Source organism: Myxocyprinus asiaticus, chromosome 9 (genome assembly GCF_019703515.2).
Source record: "Myxocyprinus asiaticus isolate MX2 ecotype Aquarium Trade chromosome 9, UBuf_Myxa_2, whole genome shotgun sequence".
In the NCBI taxonomy this organism is placed as follows: domain Eukaryota; kingdom Metazoa; phylum Chordata; class Actinopteri; order Cypriniformes; family Catostomidae; genus Myxocyprinus; species Myxocyprinus asiaticus.
Genome location: NC_059352.1, coordinates 16387941 through 16412569, shown reverse-complemented (window position 1 = coordinate 16412569; position 24629 = coordinate 16387941). Strand labels below are relative to the sequence as shown.

At 36.4% G+C, this 24629-nt stretch overlaps 1 protein-coding gene across 1 annotated transcript; it reads left to right on the top strand.

The window, feature by feature from the left end:
* Positions 1–1355: 1355 nt before the first annotated feature.
* Positions 1356–21218, top strand: LOC127446154 (complement C1q-like protein 4). The gene is made up of 2 exons (XM_051706849.1): positions 1356–2005; positions 17043–21218. Exons 1-2 carry the CDS (start codon positions 1466–1468, stop codon positions 17220–17222), a joined length of 720 nt encoding a protein of 239 aa, XP_051562809.1. The 5' UTR covers positions 1356–1465; the 3' UTR covers positions 17223–21218.
* The last annotated feature ends 3411 nt before the right edge of the window (positions 21219–24629 follow it).

Sequence of the window (24629 nt, the reverse complement as noted above, 5' to 3'; positions counted from 1 at the left end):
GCAGTTGACTTGTCATCTGATTATTTAAATTAAGAAATCTGTGATCATGGAGACTGTTTGTAGCTTTGAAGAAGGGGGTAATAATGAATTGTATCTGCAAAGCCTGATGACAAGATAATGGAAATAAATAAAATAGAAATGACGATTAAAAAGATATTGCGTCAATTGGTAGCTATATCGGTTACCTGGAGGCCTATAACTCACACGCAGCACTGTTGTATTATATGCAATAGGAACTATTGCATAAAGGCACATTTTTAAAATGCTCAAGTATTGAACACACATAAATAATCTTACAGAACTTTCTCAGGGGACCAGGGGATCTCTTGGGAGCTTCTGTCAGAAGTTTTTCTATTTCATCTCATTTAAATCTTTTTCTTTGTCTTTTTTTATTCTTAGAAGATCAGTGAGATATGTCAAGATGTCAGAGGTGGTTGATCTTGGGACCTGAATGTTACTAAACTAAAGTTTGATGATGACCAGCATGGACTGATACACACCCTGAGTGCTGTGAACCTGATTTAAAATTATCTCACCATCCATTTACTATCAGGCTAACAAGACGTTTATAAGTGGAGAGCTTCACTTGAATGCTGAAAGGTTGAAGAGTGACACGGAAAAATAAATAATATATAGTGTGGAACAGTAAGGGATTTTCTTGATAAATTTAAATCAGGAAAATCGAGTGCAGCCACAACTTTCTTCTGTACGTGGAGGAACATAGTTTGTTTAAGTGCTGCAGTGGATATGGACTCTTCTGGGAATTCTCCAGAATCACACCGCTTCTTGAACTTATCATGGAAAAATAATACAGAACCTCACTGCTATCAGTACTCCAATCTATAAGGAGACGCCACCGCCACACTGCAACCCCCGAGACAGAAATACACCTCCACATCTCCTGATAGAATATCCATTTAAGGACCAAAATTCGGAGACACCAAATTCCCCATGTTGCTCATATCAGACAAGCTATATATATTTCTATGACCATTTAAACCCTTCGGATCACTGAGAATTGCAGCTTATGGATAACTGGATCGGCTGTGTCACTCAGCAGTGATGGTGGTGGTCAGCTGGCTGTTATGATTCTGATGTAGGAAACACAAGCAGAAGAGGGAAATATTGCAGAAATTGAAACCATTAAGCCCAAAAACACAGTGAAACTTTAAGCACAAAAGAGGAATTCTTGTTCCTATTAGGATATTCGATTCTTCTTATTGCTGAAGGTGGATTTTTCAGATAGAAAAAATTTCTCTTTGGCTTATTTCACAGACAAACCAAGTTTCATTGTGTCTCATTCTCTCATTAATTAACTTTTCTATCTTACCTTAGTACTTTTTCCTTCCCAGAGTTCATTCTGGCAGGGCCTGTCTCTTCTAAAGGAGAGGAGGACTTCCTCTCTATTGCTGCCTCACGCCTCAGGTGTAGGAAGCGTGTTATTGGCGCAGCAGTAGGTGTGGCCATGGTGCTAATACTATTAGTCGCTATTCCCCTATTGGTCCACAGCACAAAACTGGGTGGGTCAGGAGGTGGAGGTACGCATTATGAGATGCTTGGAAGCTGTAAGATGGTCTGTGACTCTCTAACACCCACCAATGAACTAACACCTGTTTCCCCGCCTCCTCATGACATCCCTGGACGCAGAGGGGGTAAGTTGGGTTTCCGTGGTAACCAAGGTCCATCAGGGCCTGCAGGCCCACGTGGGCCCCCTGGAGAACCAGGAAAACCAGGTCCTCCTGGACCCCCAGGTCCTGGCCCAGGGGGTTACATCCCATCATTCTACAGCCCCAAAATAGCCTTCTATGCTGGTCTGCGCAAGCAACATGAGGGGAGTGAGATACTCAAGTTTGATGATGTGGTGACAAATGTAGGGAATTACTATGAGCCTACCACAGGCAAGTTTACCTGCCCTCTTCCTGGGATCTACTTCTTCACCTATCACGTACTCATGAGGGGAGGAGATGGAACTAGCATGTGGGCCGACCTCAAGAAAAATGGACAGGTAGGAGAATGCAACATAATTCATACGAGATGGCAAAACCTTAAGATATCGTACAACTTGGCTCTTGCGAAAAGGTACGATTTTTAGACCCCGTTTCCACCTGGTATTACGATGCGTTTCGGGCGATCCAATCACATATGGTCAGGTGAGACACATCGCTGTTTACATCTGGTCACTTAAATGCATCTTCTGTGACCACTTGTGTTCAGATTTGGAGGGGAGGGACTCTGTTTCATGACGACATACATCAATCACACAAATCGTTTGTTAATTTTATTTGTCTCCTTTTGAGTAAAAGTTGTACATATTTGTACAAGCCAACTCGATGTATGAACTTTTACAGTTTTGCCATCTTGTACTTTTATAATAATTTGTCATGAGGCCGGGTTGGAGAATGTGCATGTATGACTGTGTGTGTGTGTGTGTGTTTGTGTGCACAGATATGGCTATACTTGTGTGGGCCAAATTTTCAAAAATGTCCTAACAAATAAAGTGAAACATGTTGAAAACTGACTTATGCGCACATTGAAGCTCACAAATCATGTTTTTCTTCAAATCCAATAATGCAAACAGGTTTCTGTGAGGGTCAGATTTAGGGGTAGGTTATAGTAAATATCATCATCTTATGATGATCTTGCTAATATAGGTTCAAAGGTCTGTGTGTGTGTTTACACAGTAGTAAGTTTGGCTAAATGATTAGCTAAATTGAAAGGTCAGAAGAGAATTAAATGTGTTATAAAACAAGAGTTTGATTTAAGTGAAATATCATATATGTATATATATATATATATATATATATATATATATATATATTAGATTCACTGAGGAAGGATTAAGAAATACGTTTAATATTCAAATAGAATCCAGAAAGGCAGTTCTTCAATTATTCAACAGTAATTTTCGTAGCCTATCACTTGAGGCCTTGCTGAAGCTACCAACAGTAAGGCCAAGTCAGAACAGATATTAGCTTACAATTTAAAAGCAATTAAATATGTAGATATAGAAGACAATTAAAACAACTGTGATAAAGAGCATGGTTTGTGTCGTTTGTGTCAGCACTAAGGCGTTAACTTGTATGATACTGTATGAGGAAATGTGATCTATTCAAATGGGCTTAAATGTGAACTAGGTGTGCCTTATTTTTGCAATCCATTTAAATCAGTTTAACAGAATAAACCTCTTTTCCTTTTTAGAGTCAGAAGTAGTCAAGTCATTTTTATTTGTATAGCGCTTTTCACAATACATATCGTTTCAAAGCAGCTTTACAGAAAATTAAAAGAAGAAACAGTTTACAATGACAAGTGTTGCATTAATAACACACAACACGCTTTCATTCTCTTTCTCTGGAGTGGAACGATATGCAACAGCTGGAGTCAGTCCTCACAGGACCCGTGGATTTAGAATAAATGAAAAAGTAAGGAGAGAAAAAACCTCTCCATCTGGTGAAACATGACACAGATCTGGGATTCAGACGCTCTTAACTCAACCACTCAGTTTTGATTTTTAGTAGTGGAACAGAAAGCAGGGATAATCTAAAGAGATATGAAATGTTCCCTTGGTAACACGTTTACATAGACACTGTATTTCAGTCTTTCTCGCACACATACAGGGTTTCCTGGCACTCTCAGCTCTTTGTGACAGATTTATCGGACAACAAGTGATGAAAACCATTTAGTGGGTCTATAGTAACATGTCGGCTTCCCTTAATTACACTGCCTTTAACATAAAATAACACCAGCCTATTAATGCCCATGTCTGTTAATCATAAATTATGCAGCACAAGAGTGTCTAGTTCTAGTAGATCTATGACTTTGCGATCCAAACATTGTTTTCATATAGAAACATAAGGGTGAGAATTTTGGTGATGCTAAATTATTTTCTATAAACAAGTCTGTGAATACTAGAGTTGGGAATGTTTGTTTTCCAGTGCATATGAATGTGACATTTTTAACAGCTTTAATAATTGATTCCAATGTACATTGTGTGTAATTCAATGATCAATGGATTCACACTTTAAATAAGTAGATTCATCTAATGTTGCCATTTCAATTTACTATTTACATCGGTCCTATATCAGTATGGAGTCCATAGTAAAAACATGCAGGTTATATTAAATAAACTTGTTCCATTGTACATCATTCTAGTGCTTGTCAACTTTGAACATGTTTTTTCAGTGAACCTAGAATGTGCTTCCTGTAGTAACACCTAAGTTAACTGGTTTTATTCAAGTCAAATATGAATTGACTTGACATCAACCTGACTTTATTAGCTTACACCAATGAAAGTACTTTTACTTTTTACAATGTAATAGTCCTTCTTTATATATAAGTAGGCTGAATTAAGTTAAATTGGCCCACTTTTTGACAGTTATCTCAATAACTAAACAATAACAAAAAACATTAAGTCATATGCTAAAAACATTTTATTGCTGAATGTACAATAGCTCATGTGTTGCGGGCCATAACCAGACTGCTTAGGGATTCAACACCGCCTCTATTAAGTGGAGGAAGAGATACGGAAAATAAGAAGATGAAGAGTGTAGGCTTAGCCAGTGGCATGCTGTATTGCATATATTGTCATTCCAGTGATCTCCTCTCTGGATAAATCATTCATGTCTTTAAGATGAGATTCCCTCTTTTCCACCTGTGACACACACAAACACACACTCAGAACTGCAGTCTGCCAAATGTCTATCTATATACTCATTAATTATCTCTCCCCTTAACTAAATTATTTAACCCATCTCAAGGTCCTCTCAAAGCACTCACAAACATACACACAAACACACAGTGGTGAATTCTCAGGGCCAGCAAAGCCTTCTTGCTGGCCTAACTTGACTAATAATTACATATTTTTTCATCCTGTCATTCTAATTTACCTTTTTGACTATGTATTTTCAATCACTTTCCACTCCTAATTTATCTACAAACGAATAGGGAAGAACAAAAAGTTTATCTAATTAGAATTTATTCTTTGATGCTTACAAGCAAGCTTGACGGCTGTTTCACAAATCGCATGACGAAGCAGCACGTGATTTTGAGCTCCACACTCTTAGGTCTTCAGAATTTCTACAGAATCCCTCAACAGTGCAAGTGAATAGGCATCTAAAGTCAGATTGTCAGATCTATCAGCCAATCAGATGAATTTATTTGTTCTTGGTGGGTGTGGTCTTTATATGTCCCAGCTGAGGCCTTCTAGCTGGCCTTGAGTGACACAATGACACTTTAAGTGATGTACATAATTTGAAAGTGAAGAGTGTGAGATCTTTCTGACAAGTCGGCTTTTATCACTGCCTCTATCACCATTGAGAAAGAGATCCTTATGGATTTAAAAACCCGAGATGTTTTGCATGACCGTGTGATTGCTTAATTTATTAAACAGGGAAGGAGGGCTGATTTTCACTTCAAGTAAACTGGTAAGTGCTCTTTCCATTGTTACAGTTGTGCTCAAAAGTTTGCATACCCTGGCAGAAATTGTGAAATTTTGGCATTGATTTTGAATATATGACTGATACTGCAGAAAAACTGTCTTTTATTTAAGGATAGTGATTATATGAAGCCATTTATTATCACATAGTTTTTGGCTTCTTTTGAAATCATAATGATAACAGAAATCACCCAAATTGTCCTGATCAAAAGTTTACATACCCTTGAATGTTTGGCCTTGTTACAGACACACAAGGTGACACACACAGGTTTAAATGGCAATTAAAGGTTAATTTCACACACCTGTGGCTTTTTAAATTGCAATTAGTGTCTGTGTATAAATAATCAATGAGTTTGTTTGTAATGGAACTTTATAAAGATGGAAAAGGATATAAAAAGATATCCAAAGCCTTGAAAACGCCAGTCAGTACTGTTCAATCACTTATTAAGAAGTGGAAAATTCGGGGATCTCTTGATACCAAGCCAAGGTCAGATAGACCAAGAAAGATTTCAGCCACAACTGCCCAGAAGAATTGTTCGGGATACAAAGAAAAACCCACAGGTAACCTCAGGAGAAATACAGGCTTCTCTGGAAAAAGACGATGTGGTTGTTTCAAGGAGCAGGAGACACTAATTGCAATTTAAAAAGCCACAGGTGTGGGAAACTTTAATTGCCATTTAAACCTGTGTGTGTCACCTTGTGTGTCTGTAACAAGGCCAAACATTCAAGGGTATGTAAACTTTTGATCAGGGCCATCTGGGTGATTTCTGTTATCATTACGATTTAAAAAGAAGCCAAACAACTATGTGATAATAAATGGCTTCATATGATCACTATCCTTAAATAAAAGACAGTTTTTTTGCATGATCAATCATATTTTCAAAATCAATGCCAAAATTTCACAATTTCTGCCAGGGTATGCAAACTTTTGAGCACAACTCTATATCAACATCAGGAGTTTTCTAAGTGTAAATTAGGCTGGCTTGAGCATTCAGTGTCGATTCAAGTTTTTAAAAGTAAATGTGTACCCTGACAAAACTACATTTATTTAAAGGCAACATTTAAATCACAAATATTATTAGATAGTAGGGATGGGCGATACCACTTATTTTCTTTTCGATCCGATACCAAGTACTTTTAGGCCAATATCGCCGATATCAATACCGATACCTGTAATAAATTGAATTTTTAAGAATTCTTTGGATAAAATTAGTAACTTAAATGATTACTTAAATTTTTTAAATATTTATAGGCCTAAGCAGAAAATTATTAGGCTGCTTTGTTTCATTTTAAAAATTTGTAAGTATAAGCCACATATAAAACCACAAAATTAACCATAGATATTATTATATGGTTACTATTACTAAAACCAAGTTACCATATGGATACTAGGGATGTGCGAGACTAGTCGACTAAATGGTTCTGATGCTGCTATTCGACACTGGAATACTAGTCGGTTAATATTTCCCCCCCATTAAACTGATAATAATTTTTACACATTTACGTTTGGCTTTATATTTTTACAGAGGCTGCACTTAAAGTAGTCATATTAATGTTACATATTTTAAATAGAATTAATAATACAAATATTATTTAAAAAAGAGGATATCTGGAGCAGAAACAGAGTTTAATTTCACCTCAGGCTGCACGTGCTTCTTCCCTCTCTCACTCGCGGCGCGTGCAGGAAAATATCCACTCGCTAGACAAGCAAACTCAGCAAAGTAGTAATGTAATCACTTCGGTGGTGTGGGAATCGGATTTCCAAATGTTTGAAAGTCCCTATGGATGTTTTCACATTTGAGTCTTCTTTACATCTGTGCATGCTTGGATGTTATTTTTCCGCTGAGCGGGCTTTTTCAAGTGCAGGATAGCTGCCACAGGTGAGCCAAGTCCCGTCTTTCACCGGACCATGTCGACGTGTTAATTTTACTCATCAAAACATTTATGCTTTTGAGTAAGTAGCTTAGAAAATAACTGTTTTAGACTAGGTATGCCATTTTTTTTAATCTGCTGATTAAGAAGGCTATTTTCAACGAGGTGCCGACTGCTTAAAGTGTTAAACTATCTTTTATTCTGTGTGCACGTCATGTTTAGAATACATTAGGTTTATTGTAGGCAACATCATAGGCCTATTTTTTTCTATCCTATAGCTACTTTTTTTTTTTTTTTTTTTTTTACATCGTAACTGTTATTGGTGTCATGTCATGTTCTATATTTAATGTACAATGATCATAATTCAAGGCGAGCACGTCGCAGATAAATGCCCCTTTTCAGTGGAATTTAGCATCGGATTTGGAATAGATTAAATATTTTAAATGGGTTGCATAAAATATTTTTTTTACTGTTTTCTGAAGGTTGGTTTCTCTTTAGACTAGTCGACTAGTTTGTTACAAAACTTCTGTTTAAACAACAGTCAAATTAGTCGTAGCACACATCCCTAATGGATAGTACAGTAATGCTGTAGTAAAACCATGGTTGATTGTATCAAAACCTTGGTTACTGCCAAAAAGAACTTGGTTACTACAGTCGTGGTTACTAGTCATGGTTAATACAATATTACTACAGTAAGTCCATGGATAGTTTTCATGAGGGTATCATTTATTAACAAGGATTACAGATCATTATCAATTTTTTAACAACTCTGAATTTTAAATAGGCCTGTAAAAATAGTCACACAAATCCATTATAATACACATCACATCTAGATTTGTCATTACTTAGTGTGAATAACTCCAGATGCTGTTTTTCTGTCATTACCTCAGAAAAGCACTGCTCCCTCTTTGAATGAGCGCTATGACTGAAAGGGTGAGCGCTGTCTGACTGCTAGTGTATTTTAGCATTTCTGCGCATCAAGATGAGCGGAAGAAAAAATAGTTACGGTGCCATGCAATGAAACTATTCTCTAATATAATAATTGTTTTTCCAATTCGAAGCTTATGAGATGCATTAATATTGATGTTATCTAAATAATAAGATCACTAGTTAAACATTTCTGAATCTATATTTTTATGTGAGGATTGATATTCATGATACCACATCAGTATCAGAAGTATCGATACTTTAGTGTGTGTGTGTGTGTGTGTGTGTGTGTGTGTGTGTGTGTGTGTGTGTGTGTGTGTGTGTGTGTGTGTCTGTGTATATATATATATATATATATATATATATATATATATATATATATAAAATAAATACATTGGGGACCAAAAGTCTGAGACCACTAGTGAACATTTTCTGATTAAAACATTTTTTTTTTTCATTGCAAATTATATTATCAGCAAACAAATTGGGTGAAAAGTTAAACTGAAAAATTAACGTTTAAATTTTACAATTATTTAAATGTATTTGGTATGTGCCCCTTTTTGCTTTAATGACAACATGCACACAAAATGGCATGGACTTTATACGTTTGTGCAAAACTTGATCAATGTTATCCCAGCATGAACTGAAAATGTTTTAAAGAGCAACTTTTGTGCTTCAATTAAAGCAAGGAAATTTGATTTTTTTACAAAGAGTAAATATGGTCAATGACAAAAAATTGCTTATTTGATTAGTGACCTTGAAATAATGCAGAGTCTTACATATTTGTTATTCATTTTACTTTTATTTATACCAATTTTCAAAATCCTCAAACTTTGTTTATTTCCAGGTTTAAAAATTTCCAATGTGGTCTCAGACTTATGACCCACTTCATAGACTGTAAAAAGTTGTAAACTGCAATTGTTACCATAAGAAGCAATTGAATATGAATCAGAACAGTTAATTTAGATATTACCACATGAAGCACATTTTTATCCATTTATAGGATATACTGTATGTTTTAAAACAAAAGAGGGGGGAAGAGAGCTGCAGAGGTAAAATCTGAAAGTATGAGCCCACCCAGATGAGGAGGGTGTGCAATGAGAGGCAGTAAGATGGTGTGGGATGATAGAGAGATGAGCGGAGGAGAGGAAGATGGATGGCTAATCAGAGGAGAGCCGACAGAGAGGTCGAAAGAAAGTGTTACTGCGAGGCCAGAGACACAGACAGCATCAGATCAGTGTAAGTAAGATAGATGAGCAAAAAGACAGAGAAAGTGTGAGCACGTGTAAGTGAGAGAGAGAGAGAGAGAGAGAGAAAGAGAAAGAACTTACTGACCTTATCACAGGTCATAGATTTGTATAGGCTGATACTATAAACACATGCATTGGTATGATTTTTGTGATCCTTTATCTGATATACAGGAGGTAGATTCTAATATACTTTGAGCCAAGCAAAATCTTTAAACTGTGCTTTATAACTGCATTGAGGTTATTTTGATAGATTTCTGAATAGGAATTCATTTGTGAAATGCCACTTATTAGTGTAGCTGAAGATGTAGGCAAGAAGTTGGTGGGCTCTTTGTGGCAGGAATAGATGGCATGGTTCTGAATAAGAAATGGAAAAAGCATCATAAGGGGTGCAGGAGGGAGCTCAACATCCACAAATTAATGTCACTCAAACAGAATACCAAGCCAGTTTGTTTCTCATTACGAATTCAATTAATTCAGTTATTGATTCTTGGCTATGTAAACATGTCTCTTCTCACCTCACTGTACGATTATCATTTTACTCTCTGTCCATCTTTTGCTTTTCACTTCCCCCTTTTTAAAAAACATCATCTCTGTTGGTGTTGCCACAGAAACACAGAACTAATTACTGTGTGATATGGAGAAGTTGTTAGAAAAGGCTCAAACATCCTGTCAATTACACAGCAGCTAATGAGTTTACATCCTCCAATTAATTAATTAATATAGTTAATGACATACTGTAATCCCACAGTACCTTGACAGTCTTTCGCAGCTGCTGAAATAGATGCACAAATACCCCCATTTCCCTGTTTCCAGATTTGTGCTTTCTGTGTTTTCTCTCGTTTTCTTCAATCGTCTCTCTATAGCTCTAATTTCTTATGCTTTCACTGCTCTTTGAATGGACAAATGGTTGCTCAAATACAAACTCTTGAGATTAATGCCAGTGTGTGTTTGTGAATAGGCCCATTGAGGAAAGGACATACCAAACACATACTGTACTGTATATGAATCTGCTGTATATAATACAAGGCACTTATATTTTCAAGTAGCTTTTTTTTTTTTGTTTTTTTTTTTTTTTTTAACTATTTAAAGGACGCATACTGAGAAACACATGCCTTCAGCCTTCAGCCTTGAACATGATGAACTCAAAAGAGAGCAGCATAAAGGGATTTATTTGCTATATGGTAATAATTGCAAATTCAGCTTAGCTGGAATTTTGTTTTTCCCAATTGTTGTCCATATTTTTTAGCAGAATGTTTGACTTCTTTTTCTCTATAATCTAGAGAGTTCATAAAGCAGCATCTTCAACTGCTCTCACTGTCCATCATTGCTCATTGTAATCAGAACTTTTTCTAGTTTCTTCTATCCATTGAAGACAAATTTGTCAAATGAAAAGCCACTTAAATTAGATAAATGAAAGACACCTCAAGCAAAAGCAGTCATACAGGGAAGGATAAATATGACTGTGTGGCAACACACAGCTCCAATGCCATCATTAAGTTTGCTGATTGTACGACGGTGGTTGGTCTGATCACTGACAATGATGAAACAGCCTACAGAGAGGAGGTGCACACTCTGACACGCTGGTGTCAGGAGCACAACCTCTCCCTCAATGTCAGTAAGACAAAGGAGCTTGTGGTGGACTTCAGGAGAAGAGAAAGAGAACACAGCCCCATCACCATCAATGGAGCACCAGTGGAGAGACTCAGCAGCTTCAAGTTCCTCGGTGTCCACATCACTGAGGAACTCACATGGTCTGTCCACACTGAGGCCATTGTGAAGAAGGCTCATCGGCACCTCTTCTTCCTGAGACAGCTGAGGAAGTTTGGAATGAACCGCCACATCCTCACACGGTTCTACACCAGCACTGTAGAGAGCATCCTGACTGGATGCATCTCCGCCTGGTACGGCAATAGCACCGCCCACAACCGCAAAGCCCTGCAAAGGGTGGTGCGAACTGCCAGACACATCATCGGAGGTGAGCTTCCCTCCCTCCAGGACATATATACCAGGCGGTGTGTGAAAAAAGCTCGGAGGATCATCGGAGACTCCAGCCACCAGTCATGGGCTGTTCTCACTGCTACCATCAGGCAGGCGGTATCGCAGCATCAGGACCCGCACCAGCCGACTTCATAACAGTTTCTTCCCCCAAGCAATCAGACTTTTGAACTCTTGATCTCTCACGATCAATATACATCAGCACTGCACTTTATTAATCTTATTATCTCACACCGGACTGTCACAAATTATATTCTCTTAACAACACACTGGCAACTGACTATCAACTGACAGCCTGAATGTCAGTACAGTACAATACAACCTACTGTACATTTTATCTATAGTGTATATATACTATTTTTTATTGTATAATGTGTATTCTATATTGTATTTACTGTATACTGTACATTGTATGTTATTATTTGTATATTGTGTTGTGTGTAATTATGTGTATATTAGATTTTAAATTGTGTTGTGTAAATCTGAAGTTTATTGTAAATTGGTACTGTCTCATCACTGTCACGACTGCTATGTTGCTCGGAACTGCACCCAAGAATCACACACTATTGCACTTGTGTATATGGTTGTGTGACAATAAAAGTGATTTGAAATATGTTACTCAGAGGCAGAGAATTTGTGTGAATACAAAATTACAGCAGATAAATGGACCATTCATGACTTCATGAATCACAATATTAACCTTTAGCAAAGGAGAACATTCATGTTCTCAGCTTACACACAAAGCTAAATGTCCTCTGAGCCTATGTTCGTGAGAGGATAATACAGTAAGGTGTTCTCCTCATAACATGAAATATAAGAAGTGGACTTGCTTTCTGAAATGCTATTTTTTAATATATATAGTTATGACCATGTCTAGGGTGAGACCGCAACATAAAACTGAACTAATCGACTAATTTAACAATCATTAGAATTATTATTTGACTATTCGGGCAATTATTGCAACAATTAATCATCAGCTCTTAACCGACTATTCAGCTTGTGCCCCGAGTTCAAAGTTTGTATTAAATGTGCTTACTAACAATAAACAGGACAGAATCATCTTTTAAAAATACCTCTAAATGACATTCACTGAATAAAAAAATAAAATAAATTTTTTTTTTAATTCAGTAAAAAAAAATCATTGCAAAAAATCCTATTGTTATCAAGTGTGTTTGTCTTGTTTTCCATTTAAAATTGTCTAAAAATCCTTAAATCAAGATTTACTTTAGAAGCAACATACAGTATAAGATATTAAGAATTGCTTTCAGAGAATGGATCTTGAATATAAGTGTATTTTGTATATAAGTGTATTTTTCACGTTTATACTATATATGTATAAACTAGGCAAAACTAAAAACGTATTTTGATGCAGTACATGGGGCGAAGACTACCTCTCTCACCTTTTTGTTCACTTCAATCCATCTTTAACTCACAAAAAACAAATTCTCTCTCTCTCTCTCTCTCTCTCTCTCTCCCTCTCCAGAGTGTGCATCAGCCGGGTGCAGTTTCAATCTCTCTCCCCATTAGATCGGGTCTCTTTACGCGACTCATAGAAGCGCCACTGACCGCACAGAGAAATGCCAGTTTCGGAGTTTATACTCGTTTACATGACCTGCTTCCTTATTATTTGAACTTTAATAAAGGATGCATTAAAGATATAACGCCAGGGTGTTTCCTTTAAAGATGCTCGACACGCAAGTTTAGCTTAAGCGGAACGGCAATTCTGGCTTCGCTTCATTTCACAACGAGAGTGCTTCTGAATTTACTTATTTTGTATTTTTGTATCATTCTCTCATACTTTGCGATCTACATCACCTGAAGCTGTTTGGAGTGCGTCTGAGTTGTTGTCTTCCTCTCCTCAATCAGGTGCAAGCTGAAGTGCTCCTCTCACGCCATCATTAGCGTTGCATATGAACTCATGTTACGTTAAATGAGATAAAATGACTAAAATTTTGGTCGACAATTTTTTAATGTCGACATTGTCGATAGCATCAACGAATCATTTCAGCCCTAGTGAGCATAAGCCAAAACAACAAACCAAAGCCCCACTAACTCCTGACAAACAACTGAATAAACTAACAAAGAAAAGAGAAATAAAATACAATAAACACCCTTACTCCCTGACTACCACTAAACAAAAGAAAAAGGATATATACAAAAGAAAATGGAACCCACCCCCTACAGCTTCCCACAGGTGAATTAGCCATTTACAAATATTTACAAAAATATGTAGAAAAAGAAATAAAGTTCATCAACTATTAACACAAACAACATAATTTTTAACAGTCACACCAACAGGCAAGCATAAAGCAACCATTCAAACAACAGCACACTGCAGCAAACACTCTAAGCACAACGAGGTTTAACAACAGCAGTAGAAACAACAGGAAATCCTGAGTTCAACAGAGCTCCCCCTGTAGGTGTGGTGGTTTTTATACTCCCTTCTCTTGGGCCACACCAATTACAGGTGGATATCAATCCTGGTTGGTCAAATCCTGTGAAAATTGGAGACAGATAAAGAGAGAGAGAGAGAACAAAACATGGAGAGAAACAAAAAGGACAACACTGCAACATGTGTAAACTACAATACGTTACTGGACGTAACATATATATATATATATATATATATATATATATATATATATATATATATATATATATATGTATATATTAATAATTTTTTTAAGACAGATGATGATTCAGATTTACAGTGTGCACACTGCTCATTAAACGTTCATCTAAACATCCAGCAGATACATGCAGAATCTCTCAACTATTTCTCACAAACTCACACAGCTGGTGACACAACTTATTAAAGGAATATTCTGGTTTCAATACAAGTTAAGCTCAATCGACAGCATTTGTGGCATAATGTTGATTACCACAAATATTAATTTTAAAAACAAAAAGGCGAAAATAGAGTTAACAGTGAGGAACTTACAATGGAAGTGAATAGGGCCAATTTTTGGAGGGTTTAAGGTAGAAATTTTAAGCTTATAAATTAATGTTATAAAAGCACTTACATTCATTCTTCTGTTAAAACATGACAACAAAGTTGTAAAATTGAATATAACTTTGCACTGAAAATGTTAGTAAGTGATTTTGTCACACTAAAATCACGTTAACACACATATTGTTCACATCTTGTGGCTATACTTTTGAAACAGTGAGTATTTTTACATTTACAGATTAGCCCCATTCACTTCCATTATAAGTGCCTCACCGGAACCCAGATTTTTGCTTTTTGTAAAGAAAGGAAGGACAAGTAGAAATTATTTTTTGTACAAATCAAAATAATGCAACAAATGTTATCGATCTGAGCTTAACTTGTACTGAACCCAGAATATTAAAAAAATCTACTGACTATAATCTACTGCATCTACAGTTTTCCACAGTTTTCTAGAGGAACTAAATGCTTTGAATACTTTTTTGGATGTTTTTTTTTTCTCTTGTTGTTGTGCCTTGACAAACTGCCAAACAAATAAAAGCCAAAGTAACATTATTTTAAAATAAATAAATATGTGCCTAGAATTTTTTTTTTAATACATTTTGTATAGTCTTGTGCCATGTGCAGTTTATTTTATTGGCTTTCATGAAAGTCAAATAAATTAAATTACGGTGGCAGTTCGCACCCAGTACATTTTCTGTGTTTGTGTGTGTCTGTGGGTATTACATTCATTTACTGACCTTTGGATGCTTTTTTACTTGTATTATTTAACTCTTAAATTTGTATTAAGATAATGATTTTCTGTAAGATACTGTGTACTGTTTTAATGGGAAATTTGTTATTTAATCTGCTAAGAGGCTGTTCAAATCACTGGGGGGAACCCAATACACATTCAGTAAAACACAACATCCATGTGATGTTCTTCTCATTTAGACATTTGTTACCAGCTATCTCTCTATATCACACACACACGCACACACACAGTTAATATTTTGTGACTTCATTTCACCAGTGGTCGGTGCGAGGCTCCGTTCACTGTGATACAGTGAAGTTACTGAGGAGTGGGGCCCCATTAGGAGCAACAGCCGAGCCACTGCGCTGGGCAATTACCGAGTCAGCAAGGCCCCGACACAGCCCTAGGCCTCCCGCGGGAGCTGCCACCTCGCGCCGTTAATCAATCCGATTTAGACTGGACAGGGACACGCGCCAACACAAGACGTGCGTGACCTGCATTTTATTACGATTCCAGGAGAAAAAGATGGATAGATGGTGTAAGGGATGATCAGATACGTGGGAGAGGTGGTGGGGAAAGAAAGATGAGGGGAAGACAGGGATAATTAATGAGTCGATATGAGAAGAATTAAGAACAACTTAAGAAAATGTCGATCAATTATGGGACGCGACTGAAATACATGCTTACATATCTGGAAAATGATTATTCACTCTCATTACATTCTTCTTCGAAATACCAAAGTCTTTATGGACAAAATAGAATAAAAATAGATGTATTTTTAAGACTTATCATACCTTGGTTGGTATAGCAGTAAGAAAAGTGGAAGATCAAATGTAGTAGTTTAAGTAAGTCAGGACTGAATTATAAGTATTAATTATGCTTTGTTTATTACAATACACTCTTTAAAATAAAGCTTCCAAAAACGGAGTTTCACAGCAATGCCATAGAAGAAAATTTTTTGGTTCCCCAAAGAACCTTTCAGTGAAAGGTTTTCAAAAGAACCATTTTAAATAACTTTTCCCAATCTAAAGAACCTTTTCCCATTACTAAGAACATTTTGTGCATTGGGAAGGTTCCATAGATGTTAAAGGTTCTTTATGGAACCATACATGCTGATAAAGAACCTTTATTTTTAAGAATGTAGGATCATGCGTTAATTAACAGTGCTAGATAAAATTAGACTTTGGTTGAAGCTCTAATGACAATCAGTGTTTTGAGACTTCAAAAGCAGAAAAGATGCTGGTAAAAGAAATGTGTTGATTTTCCTGTGTTGATGATAAAAATAATCAAATAATTAATGTTCCCAAGCCAAGGTTTACAACTGGGGCTTTTCCAATAAATTACATGCAACACGTGCAATACATGGATCTATAACCTTTATTTATTCCCTTGGACCTTGGCCTTTCTTTCTTTCTTTCTTTCTTTCTCACTTTCTGCCTGTTTTATATACACCACAGGATGCTTAGTGAAGAGAAAACAGAAGGCAAAAGGGAGAGAGTGTGTGTTTATGTATAGAGAAAGAAAAAGAAAGAGAGAGAGAGAGAAAAGGAGAGATTTCTAATTAGGTTAGGGGATCTAAAGGCATCTATTTGAGTTGAGAATTTCAAAAGGATGGCAAGGGACAGACAGTTATGACATTACAAAGAGAGCTGCAAAGAAAGAGATAGATGATCTGAAAAGGAAGATTTCACTCACTGTGGTCACAGTGTTTTACTAGAAGTAAAACAGCAATTATCATGCTGAATGACAGAAATAGCCTACTGCCTGCCTGCCAATACAGTATTTGGAATGGAGTTTGTTTGAATTGAACTTGGTTATATACTGTATATTATAAAAGATTAAAAACCTTTTTTCTCTATCCTTTCTCTCTCTCTGTCCCTGTTTCAGGTGAGGGCCAGTGCAATCGCTCAGGACGCAGATCAGAATTATGACTACGCCTCTAACAGTGTGATCCTGCATTTAGATGTGGGGGATGAGGTATTCGTGCAGCTGGATGGTGGGAAAGTGCACGGTGGAAACACCAACAAATACAGCACGTTCAGTGGCTTTCTCATCTACCCCGACTAACACATACACATGCACACAAAAATACACAAACACACACGCACATATTTACAGATAATTACAGATGCTGCTCAACCTTCATGAAGTTAGTGATGTACAGTAAGATGTAGTCAACACCGTCAACATTAGACCATTATACTATACCTGTAAATGGGGAGCATGGGCAGTGATATTATTATAAAATAATAATAGTTAAAATATTTTACCTTAACAACTTAAAGTATGTTTTTTTGGTTTCAGTGTTAAAGTCAACATGAAATGGCGTTCACAACCCATTTTACCAGCCTGATCTCATGAAATGTACGTGACAATGGCAAAATTTTTGCAAGCCAAAATTACATGCTTCATTACACATTTAGTTAAAGTTTCCCAGTGAAATGTCCAGCGGGGGTGCGAAAAGTGAGTGAAATGATGTTGTAATCAGACGAGGATGTTAAGGTAAATATTAGATGGATGTGTTAATGAGTAAAACGTAACTTTTACTGAAACTTAAACTGAAACATAATCAATAGTTTTCAAAAAGATAAATAAAAGAGGTGAATAAAACAGACATCCTTAACCTAAATTAAAACCTATTTTTAAACAATAGTGTAAATTCAACCACGTCATTCCGTGTCGCCGCTGTGATACTTTTGCTTCACTTTCATTTCGAGCGTGCTTAGCTGGACTCAAAGCTCGATCTCCGAGTCTAAAGTCCAACACTCTATCAGGTAAGCTACCGCGCAAGCTAATCACATTGGAATAAGTGTGTAAATGTAGGGGTCTGTAATACAAGCGTTAAAATGCACCATTTTTAAAATGATGCGTTTGAGTAAAAGTGTTTTTATATCGTAATATAGCAGTGTGTGAGTGAAAGACCGAAAAATAAGTGTTTATAAAGTCATAAACAGCCATAGTACCCGTGATTTGTGTGAAAATGAATAAAATGCAGTTGTTATAGTGCCTCTAGAGTTAATTTCACCAGGAAACTGCAGCAAAACGTAGAAAGCAACACATAAAATTTGGTTTTCAAAAATATAGTTATAGTAACGTTCATTCTATGAGACTAGGTTGTATTTTACTTGTGTGACGTATTTCTAAATTAAATGTGATATTAAATGAGATAAAAGAATGTAGGGTGGTATTATACACCGATGAGCCAAAACATTATGACCACTCACAGGTGAGTAACGTTGTTCATCTCCTAACAAGGCCACATGTCAAGGTCTGGGTAGATTAGATGGTAAGCGAACAATCAGTTGTCGTAGTCAACGGTTGAATGCAGGAGAAATGGACAGGAGGAAAGACCTGAGTGACTTTGACAAGGGCCAAATTGTTATGGCCAGACGACTGGGTCAGAGCAAGGCTTGTGGGGTGCTCCTGGTCAGCAGTGGTGAGTACCTACCGACAGTGGTCTGAGGAGGGACAAACCACAAACCAGCGACAGGGTGTTGGGCACCCAAGGCTCATCGATGCGCCAGGGCAATGAAGGCTATCCCATCTGGTCCAAACTGACAGAAGGTCTACTGTGGCACAAGTCACAGAACATTTTTATTATGTTAATGGGAGAAATGTGTCACAACACACAGTGCTTCGCACCCTGCTGCGTATGGGGCTGTGTAGCCAAAGGCCGGTCAGAGTGTCCACGATGACCCCTGTCCACCGTCGAAAGTGCCTTCAATGAGCACGCGAGCATCGGAACTGGACCTGGGAGCAGTGGAAAAAGGTCGCCTGGTCCGATGAGTCCCGTTTTCTTTTACGGTGATTTGGCCGTGTATGTGTGCACCATTATTTACCTGGGAAATTGGTGGCACCAGAATGCTCTGTGGGAAGCTGACAAACTGTTGGAGGGAGTGTGATGCTCTGGGCAATGTACTGCTGGGTAACCCTGGGTTTGGCAATTCATGTGGATGTCAATTTGACACATGTCACCTACCTAAACATCGTTGCAGACCAGGTACACCCCTTCATGTCAGTGGTATTCCTTGATGGCAGTGGTCTCTTTCAGCAGGATAATGCGCCCTGCCACACTGCACACATTGTTCAGGAATGGTTTGAGGAACATGATAAACAGTTCAAATTCCCCTGATTTCAATCCGATTGAGCATCTGTGGGATGTGCTGGACCAACAAGTCCGATCCACGGTGGCTTCACCTTGCAACTTACAGGACTTGAAGGATCTGCTGCTAATGTCTTGGTGCCCAATACCACAGGACACTTTCAGGGGTCTTGTAGAGTCCATGCCTTAGTGGGTCTGCGCTGTTTTGGTGGCACGTAGAGGACCAACAGAATATTAGGCATGTGGTCATAATGTTTTGGCTCATCAGTATATGGCAAGTGGTTGGAGGGGATTAAAAATAAGATGGCTTGGTTACGTCAGCCAGAAAAGGAGAGACCAACATGTTATTTCTTTGGAATAACATGCATTGATGAATCGTTAAAAATAAGACCAGAAATGTGTTTTAAAGGTGCACTTAGTCATTTTTTCATCATTAAAAAAGTTTAACTCTCAAAGACATGAATTGTAATTTTGCAATATATGTAGGAAATCATGATCCCTCACATTAAAATGAAGACTCCACTCATATCAGTAACATTATAAAAGCTGTTTTATTCTACATGGAGAGAGTCCGCACATGGGGGCTGCCAGGTTAGAATCACATGACTAGTTGAATACTACTCACTTAATCTCAGTAACCGTCCTGTTATTTGACACTTTCACTCACTAATTAAAGTAATCATGGCTGACTGTGAATACTTAATTTCTACAATGGCATCTGAAACTAAAAACTATTGATTTTAAATGATGCAGCATCTAAGCTGCTAGGTGTCAGTGTAAGTCCAAGATGACACAAAGTCAAAAGTTACTGAGTGCACCTTTTAGAAAGTAGATAGTCATTTTGATTTCATGTTGACTTTAAGGAAGTTGTAGTCCACAGGTATTCTTACACATTGCTAACAGTCTTCTGGATACTGTGATGGTTTATTTGCTACTTTACTTTTTAAAGTCTGCATTAGACAGTGTTTCAAAGGTTCTTTTGTTTGAAAGCCCACCATTAGTGCACAGAATGTTTATGAAATTGATATTGTTAATTGAAATGTCTGAACCACAAGAATTTTAGGCTTCCTCAAATTAATGCTGTTATGCATTTGTAAAGCTCCTTATTGATGTTATCAATCTAAGTTCTTTTAAGGTAACCCCAGAATAATATTTTAGCATTTTAAGAGATCACCATTCTCCCTCTGCAACGAGTGTACGAGTTTGGTTGTGCGTGTGTGTGTGTGTGTGTGTGTGTGTGTGTGTGTGGGCTGGTTTGGGTGGTTTACGAGGACATTTTTTTAGGTTACAAACTGGTAATTACAAGGGTATTATGATATACATGTGTTTTATGAGGACATTTCTAGTGTCCCCATAATTCAAATCGCTTAAAAAACATACTAAACAATGTTTCTTTGAAAATGTAAAAATGCAGAAAGTTTTTTGTGAGGGTTAGGTTTAGGAATAGGGGATAGAATCTATAGTTCGTACAGTATAAAAATCATTATGTCTATAGAGAGTCCTCATAAGGATAGCCGCACCAACACGTGTGTGTGTGTGTGTGTGTGTGTGTGTGTGTGTGTGTGTATGTGTGTGTAGCTGCATCAAAGACACTTTATGAAAAAAGGCTTTATGAATTTCATGGCATGGAAACTGTATGTTTTTAACTTCTATGTCTAAGTATGTACACTGTTTATACTGAAGAAACTTTGTGACTATTGTGAAATTAGTAATCAATAACTCTCTGTATAATGTCACAAAATATCTCAAAGGATTGTAGTCTATTGAACTAAAACGTTTAAAGATTACCTGATCCATTTGTAATCTGACAACATCCACTTTCTGTGTGTATGTGTGTGTATGCATGCATCGACAATGTGTGACGTACGTGTGTGTGCATATCAATGTAAAGTGTAAGAAATGTTCTTTTAAATATCTTACTTGTAAGTTGATTGCTGTTGTAAAGCCTTGTGTAATTAATCATTATTATATAGCCTTTTATTCTGGCATGTTAAAGAGTACATGCTGTAAATAAAAAAATTAAATAAACAATTTGGTGTTTACTTGGATAACAGTACAATAGGCAAATAATTGTCTTCCATTTAAAATGAAAGCAGGACACTTACTAACAAACATATAATCAATACATGCCTCATCCAATATAAAACTGAGGCACACAATTCCTTAACAAAGAACAGAACATGTAGGGTAGAAATACAGTTAATATTGTAAAATATATCAGCTCATTGCCAAACACAACAAAATTTAGTAACAGATCACTCTTGCTTTTTCTCTCTCACACAAACACACCACTAATTAATCAGGAAGCTATTGACAATGTTGAATACCATTCACTATGCCTTGCATACGTCCACACAAACAAGCATATACACACATTTCCTTGGTAATGAGGGGAGATAGATGGCTGGGCATCCTTTGAAGGACAATAGTAAAAAGGTCAAAGAGATGTTGGCTAGACACAGTAACACCAACACTCTCAGAAAATATGATAATTCTGGCAGAAACAAGGAGAAAGTTTCATTATGTCAATCTGCATTGACATTCCAGGTCTCTGCAGCACCAATTTATGCCACACACAAGGCATTGAAATCACACTTTTAGATATCATATGAGAAAGTATTGAAGGGCAAGCACCACAACATTCTTAGAAAGTCATGGACACATGAGAGAAATAGTATAGGAGAAAATAACTGCCCACACTTTTGAAAATATCTATCTATCTAATAAAATCTGTCTCCAATAAGCTTCACATTTTTTAAATGGACTAAGCCATCAGAGATGCGCACATTTTGCTGTTATTATCTTTAACATTTGTGGTCCGTTGAGATTGACTTGACTTTGTTTTATTGTTAATTTCTAGATTAACCTATATTTTCCTCTTCAAATTATTTTAATATGTTCCTCTGACCTAACTAAAACATAATAGGCAGATATTACTGCCTTTAACCCTCTGTTTTATCATGAGGTGTAATGCATTTTCATTTTTCAGAACGGTGACTGATATCCAGGATAACCTAATGTTGTTGCAGTTTTGGGGTTAATTTGACACAATGCACATACAAATATACAACTGGCAGGAGTGTGCTTCTTCATATGTACACCATTATTTCTGCTTTATACCTGGGCTCTCTGGGACCCCAAATATAAGTAACATTTCATGGAGGACATTTGAAGCATGTTATCAAGTTTTGTTTAGAATCAGTTCAGAAAATATCAGTATTATACCTAAATGTAAAAATGGTTAAGAATGTTTTGAGCTGTTAAAACTATCGGGGTCCATACCTCACTATTATAGGCCAAATTCCTGAGTTACAAACGGCAGCACTAAACAGACGCGACACCAAATAGATTGGAATTCACATACTTTACACAACAGCGCCACCTACTGGATACTATTGGTATTGGTGCTGAAAAGTTCAAGATCGTTTACAGAAGCCTGGCAAACATTGTTGAACGTTTTACCTTACGGGGAAAAAACAATGCTACACTAGTTAAAGGTGTTGGAAGCGATTTTAGCCATTCTGGAACTTCCACAAGACGCCTTTAAATTAGACACACACTCTTTCCAAAACACCACCCGCAAAGAAAGCGTTGAGACCGTCACCGAAAAGTAGAGCGACAGTGCGTTTTCGCAATGTTGTCAAACAAAACAGTAGCTAAATAGCGCCCTCAACTGACAACTGTTATGAATACGACATTAAACCTGTATGTTCCGCCTCAACTGTTACACTATGAGAGCGTGCATAATAATTGACATTAGTCAGAAAGCACATTAAAGTCTTCTGATTGGCTGATTAAAGAATGTGTCTGGTGTGTTTACACAGTCTAGTGCTGTCACGGAGACCGGTGAGACATCTCAGGACACTTTTTTCAGTGTTATCTTTCAAGGAGAAGGAACCTTTTCTGCATACCATTTCACTTCATTTACAACACCTTTAAATCCAGGTGCAAGCAGACCATCAATGTTACCAAAATATGAGGACTACAATAAGCTATTAGAATTCATTACGGTAATAAGATTGATATTTCAACAGTTTTTTCCCTCAGGCTATTCATCTCATGAACAGTTAAATCTGCCCCATTGAGCAATAATTATGTGCAATACACAGCTTAGTCTATTTATATTTATCTAACATATCTTACCTCTTCTGCCATTACATTCCCTTGCACTATCTGTATAAAACAGATTTGTATTTGCACATATGTATATATATATATATATATATATATATATATATATATATATATATATATATATATATATATATATATATATATACAGTACTGTGCAAAACTCTTAGGCACATAAGATGTTTAACAAAAACATTTGTCTTAAGATGGTTATTTATATCTTTAGCTGTAGTGTGTCAATAGGTAATATACATTTTTGACTCCCAAACATTTCTTCATAGAATAGAATAGAATAGAATAACAGGGAGCCCTGCAACAGATAGCATGGCCCCCACAAATCCCCCCACTGAACATCAAGTCAGTCTGAGATTACATGAAGAGACAGAAGCAATTGAGACAGCCATAAATATATAGAAGAACTGTGGCAAATTCTGCAAGAAGCTTGGAACATCCAATCTACCAACAACCAAGAAAAACTGTATCCAGGTGTACCTAGGAGAATTGGTGCTGTTTTGAAGGCAAAGTTGGTCACACCAAATATTGATTTAGCTTTATATATATATATATATATATATATATATATATATATATATATATATATATATATATATATATATATATATATATACATGTTTACTAGACTTTGGATGATGTTAATTGAAAAATGTAAACTAATTATGCCACTGTTTTTGAAGAAATCCTCACTATGCAACATTTTTTACAAGTGCCTAAAACTTTTGCACAGTACTATATATATATATATATATATATATATATATATATATATATATATATATATATATATATATATATATATATATTAGATTCATAATGAAATAAATTGATATGATGGCACAATTTTATTTTTGTCTACAAAACTAATTTCAAACATTTAAGCATACGCCTACAGATCAAAAGATTTTTAAGATCATAAGCAACATTTCGGTCAAGTGTTTCAAAACTTTTGACTGGTAGTGTGTAAATATATATATACATTTTACTACAATAATACTAAATAATAATGTCTTATTGTGTATTTCTATATATACTTATATTTTCTATTCACTTTTTATTTTTATTCTATTTATTATCTATATCTTGTTGCTGTTTTGTATTGTTTGTGCACTGGAAGCTTCTGTCACCAAGACAAATTCCTTGTATGTGTAAGCATACTTGGCAATAAAGATCGTTCTGATTCTGATTTGAGGAGAGAGTGGGATAAAGGGCTGTTTCTGTCCAGC